Source organism: Magnolia sinica, chromosome 8 (genome assembly GCF_029962835.1).
Source record: "Magnolia sinica isolate HGM2019 chromosome 8, MsV1, whole genome shotgun sequence".
NCBI lineage: Eukaryota > Viridiplantae > Streptophyta > Magnoliopsida > Magnoliales > Magnoliaceae > Magnolia > Magnolia sinica.
The window spans coordinates 62,650,626-62,668,746 of record NC_080580.1 but is presented as its reverse complement, the minus strand read 5'-3'; the positions used below and the strand labels follow the sequence as shown (position 1 = coordinate 62,668,746).

Here is an 18,121-nt window from a genome sequence, read left to right as displayed (position 1 = left end):
ATGTTTAGCACTTGCTAATGTAGCAAGTTTTTACTAAGTACATCCTACTATCTGATAGGAGTGCAAATGTTACTTTTCTATGCTACATTACCTTGTTTGTCTATTTTTAACAAAAATATTCCCAATTACCTTTTTCTTTTTTTCAAATTTCTATACACCTGTGACTTTTATTATCATTATTTTCTGTCAAATTCTTTGAGATAAACTCTTGCGACACAGTGGACCTGCTCATAATATTCAACTGGTGGACCGCACCATCAATGACTAAAATTCAACAGGCCCCATGCTTTAGCAGCCAAAGTACTGCAATTTGCTATAACTAATACTAACAAACATTTAAAAATTTTATATATATATATATGTGTGTGTGTGTGTGTGTGTGAAACAAAAAACACTAAAAATATAATCTCTTAAAAGACCTATTTACATGATGTACGTATATGAAAAATAAAATAAAATATCTTCAATTCACTGAAACAGATTTCCCAAAGGGTATTTTAATCCATACAATACTCCACAGTGGTCAGGAACATACAGCTGAAAACCTCTATCTTTGAGCCGTGTAAAAACATGCAATGTTAGCAGGCTATCTGATGCAGCTTGGTGGCATTTCCCAACAGCCCTGTCCACCCCCAATTCATTGGCCACACGTTCCAACCCTCCATATAAGTTGTGACAGAACCTCATGAGATATTTTATGTCATAAACCTTGTACCCAAATATATCTTTCATCAATTTGAGAAACTCGCCAATGTCATCCGGTAGCTCCCTCTGAGTGACCACCTTTATCAGATAGCCAAAGTCGTAAGCACTGTGGAAGGTGATCCAACTAAAACAATTGTTCCCAACAAGTCCGCATAGCTTCATGAGGAACCCGAAACGGGCCTCATCAATCCCGTAGAATCGATTGCGCTCGAAGTCAATGCCGTTCTTACGCAATAGTTCGATCGATTCGGGTGCGTGGAGGTCACACCATGGATCGAAGTTGAAATTAAATTGCCAGACGTAACAGTAGTTGGTCCCCAAATCAGGAAGGTTGCTGGCTGAGTCGGAGAAAGTGAGTCCGACTTGGATGAGCTTGAGCGCGTTTATATTCGCCCGAAGGAGTGCGTATCGATCCCTGGCTACAGAGTCGGGTGTATCGGGCACGTTATGGTAGACGACACCAGGGAACTCAGTGTCCATAGAGATGAAAGGGTAGTCTTTGAGGAAGCCGCTGATTATGCGGAACTCAGACTCCACATTCAACGAATCCACATTTCTGATACGAATTGGTTTTCTGTAGACACAACTAGGTCTTGATGGTAGCATCTCTCCTTTTCGCTCGCTCGAAGAAATTTGAAACAGAGGAGAGAAGAAGTGGGTAGCTTTCGAAGAAATTTGAAAGAAATTTGAAACAGAGGAGAGAAGAAGTGGGTAGTTTTCGAAGAAATTTGAAAGCTAGGAGAGAAGAAGCGGACTTTTTATAAGTAACGCGTCTCTCTCACGCGCATGCGGAAGTCTTTCGCAGGAACTTCCTGTGTTGGGAACTATGTGGGGCCCATCATAAATTTTTTGATAAATCCACCACGTCCATCGGCTTTTTGAGCTCATTTTTGGGCAAGATACCAAAAATAAGCCGGATCCAAGATTCAAGTGGGCCGAAAAGGTGAGAATTGAAGGTCCACAGTTGAAATATTCGTGGGCCATAGAAGTTTGGAATCAGGTTAGTATTTGTTTTTTCAGTTTATCCCAGTATTAATGACGTTATGAACGGTATGGATTGCATCTAAGAATCACTGTCGACCCTAAGGAGATATCAACGGTAAAAATTTCCCTACAAACCTTTTCCTTTGTTGAGGCCCACTTGAATTTTGGATCGGGCTTATTATTGTCCTTCCATCCTAAAATGAGTTCAAAAAACGGATGGACGTAGTGGATCTGTCAAAAACATGATGGTGGGCCCACATAGATTCCCAGCGCAGGAAGTTACTGCGAAAGCTTTAGCAGGACATCTGCGTCCCTGTCAATCCGTACCGAGTTACTCAGTACGCTCTTATAGTACTGACTAAACTCAGTTGGCCCACCTTGAATGTATGTGGTCTATCTACGCCGTCCATCCGTTTTTCCATCTAATTTAAGGGGTTGAGCCTCAAATTGAAGAATATCCAAGGTCAACTGGATCATACCACTGGAAACAGTGGGGATAATGATTTCCAATGTTGAAACCTTTGTGCGCCCTACAGTGATTTTTATTTGTCATCCAACCTGTTCATGAGAACAGGATCAAATAGGCATGGATGAAGGGAAAACACATGTATAAGCTTGATCCAAAACTTCCGTATTCCCTAAGAATTTTTCAATGGTACAAGTTCAATTCAACTATTTCCTAGGGTGTGGTCCATTTGAATATTGAATATGCTTCATTTTTTGGCTCAAGCTATAAAATTATCTTGGACAGAGCAGATAAAATACATAAATCTTGGTGGACCTCACAGAGTTTACTCAATACCCTAAGGGCCTATTTGGTTTTCCAAATACCCCGGTGGTTGGCGGTAAAGAGGGCATTAATTACAATATATATGTACTAGCAATGATTGGGTAAATTCCGGTTGACTGCTATCCCACGATTGTTTTCCTGAAATGTAATAGTGTAATAAACAGTCTTTCTAAAATGCTCTGTTTAGACGTGCGGTGTTATAGTCCTGTCAAACCGATTTTAATGGTATGGTGTCCAGCACCTCAGCTCTACAAGGATTGCATACCACTGTTTGATTTCTTCAGCAGTAATAACTAGAGGTGCGTATTGTTTTATACCCCCCTCACTGGATCGATGGACTGTGGTCACCATGACCTGTGGGACCCACTATCTATGATATCATCTACCACAAAGTACGGACGGTGCTACAAGTTCATGTGGGGCCCATATGTATGTATGCATTTTTGTGCCCACACAGTATATAGTAATGTACATACAAAATTATCAAATTTTTTCGTAAAACTGGAACAAATCTTCTCTGACCGATTATTGGTCAATCACCTAAGCCTGGATAAACGAAATAAACAAAGATCAGGTTCAAACTAATCTCCCTTAACCGATTATTGGATGAGATTCAAAACTTCTTACCGTGTGATCCACCTAATATTTGAAACTACCCCATGTCAAAGATGAACCTGAACTGCAAAAATGCATGAATATCCCAGTTGCAGAATAGACATAGAGCTATCAATCCCAACAGCTCGGACCAGTGCAAAATCTCACCTAATCCCATGAAGGACTCCAAAATACACCTTAAACATCTACCTACTTAGCTTTCAATAGAAGGTAAGCTCAAAAAGTCATGCTAAGGAGACCATTTGTAAATAGAAATGGGGAAGACACGGTCCTCCCTACAAATATACGGACCCATTTTCAACGTCCTAGTTGCAATATCCAAAACAGATACAATTTAAGCAGATTAAAAATAATAATAATAATAATAAAAAGAGCAGGAATTAGATGTCCATATCAATTCGAGCAGTTCAGTTAGCGCCAATACATGATCTGAACGGTGATAATGAAAATCAGGCAACCAGCAATAAACCTAATCAGTGCTGCAAATGACTCTGGTGTATCTTTCATAGCTTCTTGCTGTTTCCCGTTGTAATCGTTGAATAGACAGAAACTGTATGGTGCTGGGGCAGTCGCTGGAGGCATCGGGTAATTGCTTGCGGAACCAAGTCCACTGTTCGAGATAGGATTGTCCTGTTCCTCCTCAATTTTCAGTACGGGTGCATTTCTTCGCTCCAAAGATTCGCAATACGCTGTCCACTCAAAGAAAGCCTCGGATGTTGATTTGTATCCCCGGAAGCAGGCCATTGAATAGCCCTCGACATGCACCGGGCACTCTTCCCATGTATAGTAGATTCCAGGTCGTCGTCCATTGAAAACAACATATATCTTCTTAACTCATTTACACATATAACGAAATTATGATAAAGAGCATCAAACAGATGGTTTTACTAACAGAACATATTAATATGAACGATCGAAATTTTTATCTAACTATAGAAGGAATTCTTCAATTATGTAAAGATGTTTCAATACCTAAAACACACAGTGAAACTGATTTTGAAATACCTATGTACGTATCTTATTCGTTGTGTACCTATAACCATCATAGTCAACAACATCAAACATGTAATATTATGAGGGAGATTATAAGCAAGTTATGCAGGTTGACAGTCATTCTTCTGATTAAGCAGTAATCAAACATCAACATCCAAAAAAAAAATGAAAAAACCCATACCATCCAAAATTACCAACATATCAAGAGCTAGTAAACTTCACTAGCAGCAAAAAATCAAAAAGTACTGTCTAAAAAGCCAAATGACTGACCAGCCATATCAAGCATAAACCCAACAAAAAAGATGAGGGATTTGTGATCAGTCAGAAGACTCATCTGGTGCAAGCAACATCGGCACAAAGCCCAGCCTCCTATGCTCAAGAAGAGAAATGAATGATACAGATTGTTGTTCATCTTTTGATAGGATCCTTGTTGCGCGTAGGATCTCGTTAGTTGTGAGGCCTTCAATCTACTTCAGTGCAGGTACAGTCTGCTCCATATGTATGATGTCCTTCCCTTTGTGTATGGTTATAGCTAGTGAGTTGACAGCTTCTGCTACGTCACTCTTCCCTTTGCCAATGACGTCGCAAGGGCATTCCAATTTGGCTCTCTTCCTAGAACTGTTTGTGCTGCCCGTGTTCACAAGTTGTTGCCATTGAGATTCAGACTATGGTTTGTAACATGAGTACCGTCATGAGTTTGAAATGACCACTGGATGTCATGTCCACTATCTCCCACATCGTCACTTGATAAAACAAGTGTATCGTCATTAAGATCAACCGACGTTATCAGTGTAACATCGTCATCGCGAGACTTTCTCAAACGCATCATACTATGCATATTTCCTATCGAAGCATGCAATCCAGTAGCTCGGTCATTTCCAAATAAGTACGTGAGGTCATCATACCTTCGCACCGGTTTCCCCTGAACATGTTGCATATATGGATGTGACTATTGAAAATGACATAGAAAAATATTGATTAGTAAACAACATTCGATCAGATTTGGACAATAGTATTTAGATGAAATTATCAATCTCACCCATATGTTATCCTCCCAGACGTCATCTGGTGCGGTTACTAGATTTTTGTCATCATCCCATTCAAACCCACTACTCAGGGCGTCCCGAACATCAAAATACAACATCTTTAGTGTCCGAAGGCAATTACTAACATGCTTCTCCTGAACTGATATCCCTAGTGCACTCCTGACAACATCCATGACCGTTTTATAGGTCTCCTTTTTAAATCCGTTGGCACTCTTGCGGCCATTTGCAACCACATCCATCAATGTATCGATTCGACAGTCATCCATTTCATCAGTCTAGCGCATTACACCACCAGACATAACGTTTTCATCAAGTGATTTTGATTTATATTTGTGTGGTGTCTTTCGTGGTGTGTCACACTAGCCTTGCCCAGATTGTTTCGTAGGTGTAGACTGGTTGTCCCGCCTATTCAGATCCATATCGTCATCACTATTAACTTTAATAATCTACAAATAGTACAATGAATATATTTAGTCTAACATGTACAACCAAAGCATGTACATAATGTGAATGTAATAATTTAACAAAGATGAAATATAATACCAATACATAAGATGATATATAGATCTGGGGGTAATGATCAACTTCTTACAAGCATCCCCTTAGCAAAATGGTTTCATACACGGGCCTTGTAGGCAACGGAGTACAATCATGTGATCATATTACCTACTACAAAATGACAAATTACAATTCAAATATCCAACGATACAACTCACAGGATGAGATTCATTCCACATTCTAGTTGCAATATTGTCTCGATATGTCGCCCATCCGTCCTTCTCACGCTGTGTCACATTAATATCGCATGGTGATAGATCTATACTCTCTGTTACATCTGTAGATGCGAGTTCATCTTCTACCAAACTATCTCCTCCAGATAAACGGATAAAGTTGTGTAAAATACAACATGCGATGACAATCTTCACCTATGTTAGAAGGTTGTATGGTGGAGCTGATTTGAGAATTGGAAAGCGGGCTTTCAATACTCCAAAGATTCTCTCTATAATGTTTCGTAGTTGAGCATATTGATAGTTGAATAGTTCCTTCTTGTTGGAAGGATTGCAGCCTGTGCGGTATTCATTGAGGTGGTACCGTATACCGCAATAAGGAGCCATAAATTAAGGAGAATGAGTGTAACCAGCATCAACTAAGTAATACTTACCTACAATTAATTATGATGAAATATCATCTAAATTTTGTGACAATTCATAATATCAATTGGCTGTCAAACAGATATACAAGTACTCTCGAGGATAGTAAAGCGATCAATGGAATGTGTCCAAGCACTGTGTAAAACGCGTGCGTCAGAGGCTGATCCCTCCCATCCGGCGAGGACATATACAAACTTCATGTTAAATGTACATGCACTCATTACATTCTAAGGGAGTACCCCTTTCCTGTTATGGTATGTTGCACTTTCCAATGCCGGTACATAGGCGGGTACATGAGTCCCATCAATTACACCAATGCAATCCTAATTTCACCTTTAATATTCAGGAAAAGAAATATAGTATAAACTTATGACATGATTGGACATTCTATTATGTATTTACAATGGAACATACTTGAAAGCACTCACTCCAATTGAGACTGGCTAGGATCTCGACCGGTGTTTCTGCACCTGGCAATTTCACTAACTCCGGATATAATCCGACAATAGCATCCACTGCTTTACTAAAGTATCGGCTCACTGTTTCTTCAGATCTTATAAACCGATGCCCAATGACACGGTTTCTAACATTATATCCTACAGTGTGAAAGAACATGACAAGTTGTTCCCCATAGATACATGTTTCCTGTCTGAAAGGAGATTTTTATCCTTGAGAAATGAGCATATATAGGTTGAAGAATGTGGCCTTGTTCATTCCGAATTGTGCTACACACTCATTGTCACCCGCTCTAATAATCTCATTTATTAGCTTCCTTCTTTCAAAGTCGCCGAATCGCGATGGTGATTTAAATAATATATTATTGCAATATTCTCTGATTGCAATTGTTGTAGTTAATGCAACAAGTGTAGCTGCAAAGGCAACCATTTCCTCTTCCATCCATTCATGTGCCTCCATGTTTTGTTGTTTTCTTATATAACACACCGAGTGAAACTGATTTAGTAACATCAATCACACCAATATTCAGCACCAATTCCATATATCTAGATTTAAAATTTCAAATCTTCTTCAAGATATAGGCATTTAGGGAGTTGCATGGCAGCCTACGCGGCGGTCATTCCCTCCTGCGCGTTGATCAGTGTGGCACCGTGGCAGGGCATGCTCGTCTTGCATAGTGACAATTTGGCTTGTGCAGTGCATCACTCTTTAGGGTCTTCTCTTTCTTGTCATTTTCATATGGCGTGGTGACCAAGTGTCTACACATCACGCTGTGTGTTAGTCTGCGAGATGCTCGTAATCTTAGTGCGTCAGTTTTGAGGCCCTAACAGGCCATATGTCATTATGATATATAAGAATTAGGTATATCTGGTTTGTACTTTATGAGCTTAAAACATTACTAAATCCTTGCTGTGGATTATAAGCAGTATAATGAATAATGTCGTATACTGAGATTGTTAATATAGGATCATGGTAGTTGTCACTGTTGGGGATTGGGCTGTAGAATCACACAAAGATGGATCTAGGATAGCAATCTAAGAGCACCAAGCAAACACAAGAGAACACAAAGATTTAACGTGAAAAACCCTTTTAAGAAAAAACCACGGCACAAAGAGATAGAAATCCACTATGAAAACATAAATTACAAAGAGAAAAGACTTATCCGATTCAAACAAGCTTGAATCTCACCCTTTTTACACCCTTTGAAACCTTAAAACTCCTTATAGAAATCCTTTAGAATACTTTAGAAAGCCTTAACATCTTTTAAAAAGGCCCTAGGAACTCTTATTTATAGTTTAGGAAACTTCACTTTCGCACCGACTTAGAATAGTCCGGAAACCGCTTCAAATTTACGCAGTCTGTGTGCTGTCTACGTAACCTTTAATGAGTCAAAGCAGATTTTCGACGCGTCGAGGATCACGAAAATTCCAATATATTTTGTTATTAGATTTCGAGCCGAACTTTCTTGGGCTGGTCAAACTTTTCCAGATTTAAGATATCTTTTTAACAACAATCTCCACCATGTATTCGATCTTTAAACGTGTAGCTTCTTGACCTCTTCTCTTATCTTTGTATCGCATCATAGCTTCAATCAATGCTTCTCGTGCACACTCCGTCCTTTTATGCCATTACCAAGCCCAGAGAAATTACAAAGAACTTGAACTTCTTTGTAGGAACGACCTTGGTGAGCATGTTTGCTGGATTCACTCTGGTGTGAATCTTCTCAGAGTTACGCCTCCTTTTTCAAGCACCTGTCGGATAAAATAGTGACGAACATCAATATGTTTAGTACATGAGTGATAAATAGAATTTTTAGCCAAATTGATAGCGCTCTTGCTATCATAATCAACCAACACGGCCTCCTGCTAAAGTCCTAACTGATTTATCATGCCTCTTAACCAAACACCTTCCTTAAACGCTTTCGTCATTACCATATATTCCACTTCGGCCATGGAAAGAGCCACCACGAACTGAAGCTTCAACATCCAACTAATTGCTCCAACCGCTAGTACAAACGAGTAACCTGAAGTCGATTTTCTGGAATCCACACTGCCTGCGTAATCTAAATCCACATAGCCTACCAACTTTGTCCATGTCTTCTCAAAAGTTAAGACTTAGTCTTTCATACCTCGAATGTATTGAAGTAGTCATTTCACTACTTTCCAATATTGCGTACCAGGGTTTGACATGTATCTTCTCAGAACATCGACTGCTTGTCAAATATCTGGTCTCGTACAGACCATGACATACATTAAATTGTCAACCACATTCGAATAAGGCACATGAGACATAACCTACTTTTTCTCATTTGATTTAGGACATTGTTTTGAGGAAAGCTTGAAGTGACCCACGTGGGGGAACGCTCACTGGATTTGCCTGGTCTATCTCATACTTGATCAATACCTTTTCAAGGTATTATTCCTGTGATAACCAAAACCTACTCCTCTTTCTATTTCTGTGAATATCTGTGCCAAGAACCCTCTCTTGCAACCCCTAGATCTTTCATCTCGAATGTCCCTGATAACTGAGTCTTTAGTACATTGATTTCAAACATATCATGACTAGCGATCAACATATCATCAACGTAAAATACTAGGATGATGAATTTTCCATCACTTAGTGTCTTGTAATAGACATGGTGATCGTATTCAATCCGAGTAAATTTCTAACTCAACATGAAAGAATTAAATTTCTTATACCATTGCCTAAGCGACTGTTTTAAGTCATACAACGACCTTATTAGCCTGCAAACTTTTTTCTTTACTCCTATAACTTCGTAGCCTTCTGTTGCTTCGTGTAGATCTATTCTTCCAAGTCTCTGTGCAGGAATGCAGTCTTGACATCCATCTGTTCTAGCTCAAGATCGTATTGAGCAACCAGCCCCAACACAAATCTGATAGATACTTGCTTAACCACTAACACGAATATCTCTGTGAAGTCGAATCCTTCTCTCTGAGCATACACCTTCACTACTAGCCTTTCTTTGTATCTATCCTATTTCCTTTTGAATAACCACTTGCATCTAATCGCTTTTTGGCCCACTTGAAGCTTTACTAATTTCCACGCGTGGTTTTTGTGCAATGAGTCCATCTCATCATCTATAACTGCCTTCCACTTTTCTACATCAGGCTTATCAAGAGCTTCCTGAATAGTTGACGGGTCCCCTTCATCTGTAATGAGGGCATTTGCAATATTAGAGTTGCCTCTGCATCTTGTCGGTAACCTGAGATCACGCGGTGAGTTTCTTCTCACGGGTGGCTGCTCCACCTGCTCTCGTACCTCTGTCTCTGCCTGAGTATCATATATGTCAATCGAAACATTTATGATCAACCTTTCTAGTTCCTCTTGCTCCTCCTGATCATTCTTGCGGAAGAGTGAGATTTCATCGAATCTGACGTCACAGCTAGTGATGACCTTGTGTGTGACCTTGTCAAATAACTTGTAACCTTTCACACCAATACTATATCCAACAAAGATACAATTTTTTATTCTATGGTCTAACTTATCTCTCTTAACTGGCGGTACATGAGAGTAAGCATCACAACCAAATATGTGTAGATCTGAGTAGTCGATCTTACAATCACTCCATGCTTCCTCTAAGCTTTTACATTCAATTGTTGTAGAAGGAGACCGGTTTACCAAATAGCAGGCTGTGTAAACGGCCTCTATCCATTGGTCATTGCCCAACGCAGCATTACTTAACATGCATTTGGCCCTCTCCAAGAGAGTCCGATTCATTCGTTCAGCCATACCATTTTGTTCAGGCATGTGGCGCACTGTGTTATGCCTAATGATCCCTTCATCTTTGCAATATTCTTTAAATTCAGTGGAAGTAAATTCTCTACCATTGTCAGTCCGCCCTGTCTACTTTTTCACTATTGCTCTCCATTGTTTGAATATGGTGAAAACTTTGGATTTACGTTTTATGAAGTAAACCCAAACATTCCTGGAGTAGTTATCAGTGAATGAAACAAACCATGACGACCCCTCAATGGAAACCTCTGACGATGACCCCACACATCAGAGTCCATATAATCAAACGCTCCCTTACATACATGTTTTTCAGTTTTAAAAGATAATCTAGATTGTTTACCATATATACAATGTTAGCATATATCTAAATCAGAATTCTTAAAAGATAAAATCAAACAATGATCAGATAGTACCTTCAGCCCCGCTCGCTCATGTGACCCAGACGTGTATGCCACATACGTACAAACGTGGAATTTACAACAACTACTGCCGCTCCACTTACTGAAGTGCTCCTGATCAACCTGTAAAGGTTTCCGTGCCTTTGTGCTCTCATAAACATGAGTGCCCCTTTTGAAACTTTAAGGACATCATCGATACCAATGAACTTGCACCCTATAGCCTCGAGTGCACTGAGAGAAATCAGACTTTTCTTCATATCAGGAATATACCTGAGATCAGTCAAGGTACACTCCATCCCATCAAATATCTTGGTGCTCATAGTACCAAGAGCCACAACATTACAGGCGTTGTCATTGCCTATAAAAACCTTTCCACCATCGCATTCCTTGTAACTGGCGAACCAACTCCGATGATGCTCATGTGTCAAGGATCCACTCATCTCTTAGATTATCATACAAGTGTCCAACCATAGACACTGACAAAACATCACCACCACTTGTCTCTTCATTAGATGTGACAACATTGGCCTCCTTGGAAGAAGCCGCTGAATTTTCTCTCTTCGCTTTAGGATTGGTACAATCCTTCTTCATGTGTTCAGACATCCCACAGTTCCAGTACTTTAGTTTTCCTTTGCCCTTACCCTTGGATTTAGATCTAGATCTTGACGATCCCATACCTCACTCAAAATTTTCGCTTCTCGTAATCAGTGCATCGGAAGATGTCCCCATGTCATCGTTTAGCTTTCTCATGGCCTTCCCTTGATGGGCTGAGATAATGGTGTCGACACTAAGGATTTTATTTACAGTGCACATTGTGTCCTTGAATGACTCATACGATGCTGGAAGAGAATTCAACAACATACATGTTTATTCCTCATCTTTAATCACTTCCTCTATATCCAACAATTTGCAAACCAATTTATTAAAGTTGCTGATGTGGGCCTCCAGATCTCCACCTTCTGTTATCTTGAAGTTATACCACTGTAGCTTCAGGTGTAGGCAATTTTCAGAATTTTTTCGTATAGATATCCTCTAACTTCATCCATAAACTAGCTACAATTTTCTCCCTCAAAACATTATAGAGAACCTCATCCGTGAGACATAAACGAATTGAGGATAAAGCCTTCTTATCAAGGCTATTCTATTCATCATCAGTCATAGTTGCTCGGTTAAGGAACTGATCATCTTGATCTTCCATAACTCAAAGTTATTTTTGCTTGAGTACTTCTCAATATCATACCTAATGCTTCCCATTGATGTTAATCCTGCAGATTCAAATCTGTGCCCCAACGATTGCTTTGATACCACTTGTTTGGGATTGGGCTATGGAATCACACAGAGATGGATCTAGGATAGAAATTCAAGACTACTAAGCAAGCACAAAAGAATATAAAGATTTAATGTGGACAACCCTTTCGGGAAAAAAACTACGACACAAAGTGACAGAATCCACTATAAAAGCATAAATTACAAAGAGAGAAGACTTACCCGATTCGAACAAGCTTGAATCTCACACTTTCTACACCCTTTGAAACCCTAGAATTCATTCTAGAAACCCTTTGGAATACTTTAGAAAGCCCTAACATCTTTTGGAAAGGCCCTAGGAACTCCTATTGATAGTTTAGGAAACCCCACTTTCGCACCGACTTGGAATAGTTCGGATACCGCCTCAAATTTACGCAGTCCGTGTGCTGTCTGCATAACCTTCGATGAGTCGAAGTAGATCTTCGACGAGTCGAGGATCACGAAAATTCCAATATACTTTGTTGCTGGACTTCGGGCTGAATTTTCTTGGGCTAGTCGAACTTTTCCAGATTTAAGACATCTTTTAACAATAGTCACTATAATTGTCGAAGTGGGACCAGACATGATCACCGATATAAGCGCTCCCATTGACATCGATCTTATAGCATGACGTGTGATATGAAAATACATGCCAACTATTGATACTCATGCTAATTTCCAACAGTCTTGCTATCTTTATTAAGAGATATTTTGTTCTTCAATGAAAAGCTAAACCATTGTATCATTCACTTTATATACTTACAACAAATAAAAATAATGAACAAAATGTATAATACCATATTACCAAAATCATCAAATGAACTTTACTAAACTAAAATATGTACACAATTGTAATGTATGTTAACCTCCCACCAATTTGGAATCCTACTATAAGGCATTGCTTTGATTAGTGGTTTTACAAAGATTCATAGACAACTGATAATTTTAAACCCTTATACTGGTAAATAATGTAGTGGGAGATATTTTTCATGTTGGCTATATTCGTTGAGGCTCAGGAATGCCCAATAAATATTACTTTGATATGCCCCTATCTCTATAATCAACTCATCTTCCCTAATCCATGAAAGCCCTACTAGGCCTAGACCTCTTTCTTCACTCGAGCTTAAAGTTTAACGACTATCATCATTAATGAACACCTACGCTAAAAAGACAATGACAATATAAACTATGCCTTGATTAAATCAGTAATAATAGAGAGGGACTCTATGGGGAGGAGAGATGGCCTATAAATCATTGGTGGACTTCTACTTAAACCTATCACGAAGCTCTCAACTTAGTTGTTTAAGTTCTGAAATTCCATCTCGTTTTGGGGGTTTTGGTTTTGAAGGTTATAAAATGAAATGCGAGTTCATTTCTCTCGACTAATTCAGTTTAAGGAAGGGTGGTTGAGGGGACCAAGACTTTAAATCTTTTCTCTGTGACAACAGATTGTATCACGCCCCAGAATTGAGAACCCGAGTATGAAGACCCTAACCCCAAGTTCTAGGGTATGAGCTAAATTATATTATTTATTTTTATATCACATTCACATTTATTCCACATATAAAACTATAAAATATAAACATCTACCGAAACTCTTCTTAAAGAATTTTGCATTCTAAGAATCTTGTAAACTAATAACTAATTTACTCAACTTTAATGAAATCACTTTAATAACTATTACATATTTTTCTTAAAAATATGTATATATATATATATATATTATAATAATAATAATGTAACGCCCTGAAATTCGGGGGTCGAGCATAACTCAGCTCCCGAGTTTCAAAATATCACTTATGCAATATATGTAATGATGAATGTATGTTGTCTGTATGAGTGCATAAAACATGGAATAGATTAAGCCAAACTGCAAACATAATTCAGGGATAAGTGAAAGACATAAGTGGAAGACTTAAATAAATATATGTGTACATGTGCAAGTCCCTGTGATATGTATGCTCTGCCAGGTCATAATTACAAGTGTTGTTTCAAAATATAAGTATCAAAATGAAATCATCTATTACAAAGAAAAACCAGAATCCCTGTAGATCAGGACACGGCTCACATGAACCCGCCTGAGAACTGCATAAAAGAAAACGCGTCCTCGTCATCCTCATACTCCTGCTCTGCCTCAGGGGTCACGTCATCATCTGCATCTAAGACAGAGTCTGGTTGGTGTTAAAACACCGTCCTAGAATGTGGGAGTAAGTGATCAACTCAGTGGAACTATACAGTAAAAGTTAACATGTTATCAAATCAATCAAGCAGTAATGATAAGGCAATACAATCAAACACGTCCTAATTACTCTTGTTAATGCAAGGATATATGTAGAAATGATGCATGCTCTCGCCTACACTCCCTCAGCATCTTCATCTTACAGGACGCATGACAACCTCCCGCAGTGCCAACGACGCCAAAGCACATGTAATGTGGTGCATGAACATGATTACCAAGTTGTTATTAGTCCTTTTCATACAGCAGGATTGGGAAGCTAAGGTACCTTCCTCATATCAATTCCCAAACGGTGATCCATTCTAGGGTCGTCAGTCCTAGACAATCTCATATGATCATATGATTCTAGGTCGCTGCAAAGGGCTCGTCACCAATCAATGCATGCCTATCATACCTTAGTTACTACCCTAAGGCTCGTCGCCTCCACGCAGTATCAAAGTATACTCAAGGTCACTACAAAGGGCTCGTCACCAATCAATGTACGCCGACAGCACGAATATAGTATCCCATACCACCATAATCGGTTCACGAGTCTGGTGTGCTCGCTGGTCACTACGGGGAGGCTCGTCATCTCAGCATAGGCCGACAGCTCAACCACGGTGTCCTATACCACCATGCCCGACTCATGAGTCTTAGCAGATCAAGGTACAATGGTTAACAGGATTGCATTGGTAAGTTTGGTACCCTAGATTCAAACAATAGCGTCCATACATGATGTATATCCACCGAGACAATCGGGTTACTTGACGAACTCGACTAGCACGAGCGCACGTTAAGTTGAATGACATAGAGTGCGCAAACACTCCGTGTGGCCAAACCACTGCCGACAATCCTAATACGACTCGGTTTCGTCAAACACATCCTACATGGCGAAAACTACCTCGGCCACGAATTCAAGGTTTGTTACCGATTCCCTGGACTATTTCATAGTCCCAAACATCTTCAATCATAATAGATATTCATACTAACAATTTAGAACAGTAATGGATCAACAATTCTAATCATACAGTATGTGAGCATTTAATGAATATCAACTTAACATGGATTTACACATAAGTAGTACTTAAAGTTAAATAACAAAGAATGTAAATTGCATGTAGAAAATCATACACACCAATAGGATAGTTGAGAATCTCTTCTTAACGCCCGTAAACAGAATAATATATTACACATTAGATCATTCAGACATTTCTACAAACACTTAGACTACATATTTCAACATACATGATGTATGTTGGTGATAACACACATTTGGACAATTCCTTTCGCCAAGGAGTTGACACACGTACAACTAGCATAAATACACAACAATTAATCATGGCAAACACATATTCGTATTTCACATGTATACGATACTTTCTACATATACAAGGAATACACAAATCTCAATATATCTCATATATATCAGGAACGCAATATAAACATCACATTTGGCATATGAAATTACACCCACAACAATAATAAACCATTAACCGACATTGAAAGCCTTGAAAACCAAAACCTATATGAATATAGTCCGCACCTTAAACCAGAAAAAGCACACAGATCTGATTCAGACGATAAGTCTTCATCAACGGCAACTAGATAACCTAAGGCATGAATAAAATGAACTACATCAACACGACTATTCTAAGCTCTAAAACAAGCTAGGGTTTGATTGACTTACCCAAGAATGAACTTAGAATCGCCGGAATAACGATTCAGAAGTGATGGTTTAGGAACGCAGAATAACAAGGAAGAATCTCAAGATGATTCACCAACTTCTCTCTCACTTTCTCTCTCTTTTCCTCTCTCTCTTAGCTAGGGTTAGAAAATTCGTATGGAATTGAGAGTGAGGGTTTTAAGGTCTTTATATAGGCCTAACATGGATGAAAATATCCCCAGGGCCAAGGTATACTTAGGTTATAACCAAATCGGGTCTATTTCGATCTAACGGAGCACTTCTGGTGGTCCTTTCTCCACGTGCAGTCGGACTTAAGCTCACTAACCATGGATCTAGGTCAGGCTGAGTTTTTGTACCGATCGGATTTACAGATCAGCCGTGGTGGACCAATCTCAAGTCAACGGTCACCGAAACTCGATCAGGGCCACAAGCACTATGACATGCCTGGACCATCTTCCCTGATCCGATGGTAAATTTGGGTCAGAATCCAACGGTCAAAAAACTTAGAATCGGCGCGTAAGTGACACGACTCAGATTTCATAAATATATATTTAATTTCTCAGCTTTCTCACACTCTTTACTCCGGACTCAAGCAAATCGACTCAGGACATCATCTGGACTTGATTTTTGAGGTGATGGTCAAGCCCAACAAGGTGATTAAAATTGTCTAAGATCATCGTTATTGGACTTTCGACGTGCGGTCCAGGTCCGATACAAAGTTTCCAAGTACTCCCTAAAGCAACTGGATTTAGCGTTGAATCCTAGATTTCAGGGTAACATAGCGTTAACGATTCTACAGGTTTTGAGTCTTGCAGATCAAATTTAAAGTGATTAGTGCTAATTTCACAAGCAATTGAGTTTAGCGCTAATTAACCCACACATAACTTCTAAGGAAATTTGAGGTAGTACTCGGGTCTTGGCACGAAATTTTTCGGGTCATTACAATCTACCCCCCTTAAAGAAAAATTTCATCCTCAAAATTCGTACCTTCTCATACTCCTCAAGGATCTAAGGGTAGCTCTTTCTGACCTCAGCTTCAATCTCCCAAGTAGCCTCTTCTTCACTATGATGCGTCCACAGTACTTTCACAAGAGAGATGACCTTGCTATGCAATACCTGTTCCTTCCTGTCTAGGATACGCGTCGGTTGCAGTACATATGTGGCATCCTCACTCAACTGCACCTGCTCCCAACTGATAATATGCAAAGGATCAAGAACGTACATCTTCAGCATAGAAACATGAAATACGTTATGCACGCCCGCAAGTGGTGTGGGTAAAGTAAGGCGGTATGCTACCGCTCCCACTCGATCCAGTATTTAAAATGGACCAATAAATCTCAGCGTGAGCTTCCCCTTCTTACCAAACTGCAGGACTCCCTTCATAAGGGAAACCTAAAGAAATACGTGGTCTCCAATCTTAAACTCAAGCGGTCGCCGCCTCGTATCAGCGTAACTCTTCTGCCTGCTCTGGGCTGTCAGCAGTCGACGTCGAATAATGTCAACTTTCTCTGAAGTCGCCTATACCAACTCTGGGCCAATCAAACTACGCTCGCCAACTTCTGCTCAGCAATGCGGTGCTCTACACAGGTGGCCATACAATGCCTCGTAGGGAGCCATGCCGATACTTGCCTGGAAGCTGTTGTTATACGCGAACTCTGCATAAGGGAGACGGTCATCCCAACTGTCCTTGAAATTCAAAACACAAGCTCGCAACATGTCTTCCAGAACCTGATTCACACGTTCCGTCTGCCCGTCTGTCTGCGGATGAAACGCAGTGCTGAACTTCAATTTCACACCCATCACTTCCTGGATACGAGTCCAGAAGATAGATGTGAATCGCGTGTCTCTGTCAAACACAATCTCCAAGGGAACTCCGTGTAGACGTACAATCTCCTTGATGTACAACCTAGCCAACTCGTTTGCAGAGTTTGTGACTCTGATCGGTAAGAAATGAGCCGACTTCATCAATCGGTCGACGATCACCCAAATAAAGTCATGTCCCTTCCTCATTCTCGGTAGCCCAGAAATAAAATCCATAGAGATGAAG

General features: G+C 39.7%; 2 protein-coding genes across 2 annotated transcripts; both read right to left on the bottom strand.

Moving 5' to 3' along the window:
- Nucleotides 1–468: 468 nt before the first annotated feature.
- On the bottom strand, nt 469–1,391 carry LOC131254280 (probable CCR4-associated factor 1 homolog 11). Its single transcript, XM_058255273.1, has one exon. The coding sequence runs from the start codon at nt 1,309–1,311 to the stop codon at nt 469–471; it is 843 nt and encodes a 280-aa protein (XP_058111256.1). The 5' UTR covers nt 1,312–1,391.
- A 3,333-nt stretch (nt 1,392–4,724) lies between these two features.
- LOC131254279 (uncharacterized protein At2g29880-like) lies at nt 4,725–5,399 on the bottom strand. The gene is made up of 2 exons (XM_058255271.1): nt 5,127–5,399; nt 4,725–5,036 (listed from the first exon to the last, which is right to left on the bottom strand). Exons 1-2 carry the CDS (start codon nt 5,397–5,399, stop codon nt 4,725–4,727), a joined length of 585 nt encoding a protein of 194 aa, XP_058111254.1.
- Nucleotides 5,400–18,121: the final 12,722 nt, after the last annotated feature.

Excerpts from the sequence above, each read along its gene's own strand:
- LOC131254280 (XM_058255273.1), bottom strand. The coding sequence starts at position 1,311 with ATGCTACCATCAAGACCTAGTTGTGTCTACAGAAAACCAATTCGTATC.
- LOC131254279 (XM_058255271.1), bottom strand. The coding sequence starts at position 5,399 with ATGGATGACTGTCGAATCGATACATTGATGGATGTGGTTGCAAATGGC. Across the intron at positions 5,037-5,126 it reads TCTGGGAGGATAACATATGG|TCACATCCATATATGCAACA; the intron begins GTGAGATTGATA and ends CATTTTCAATAG.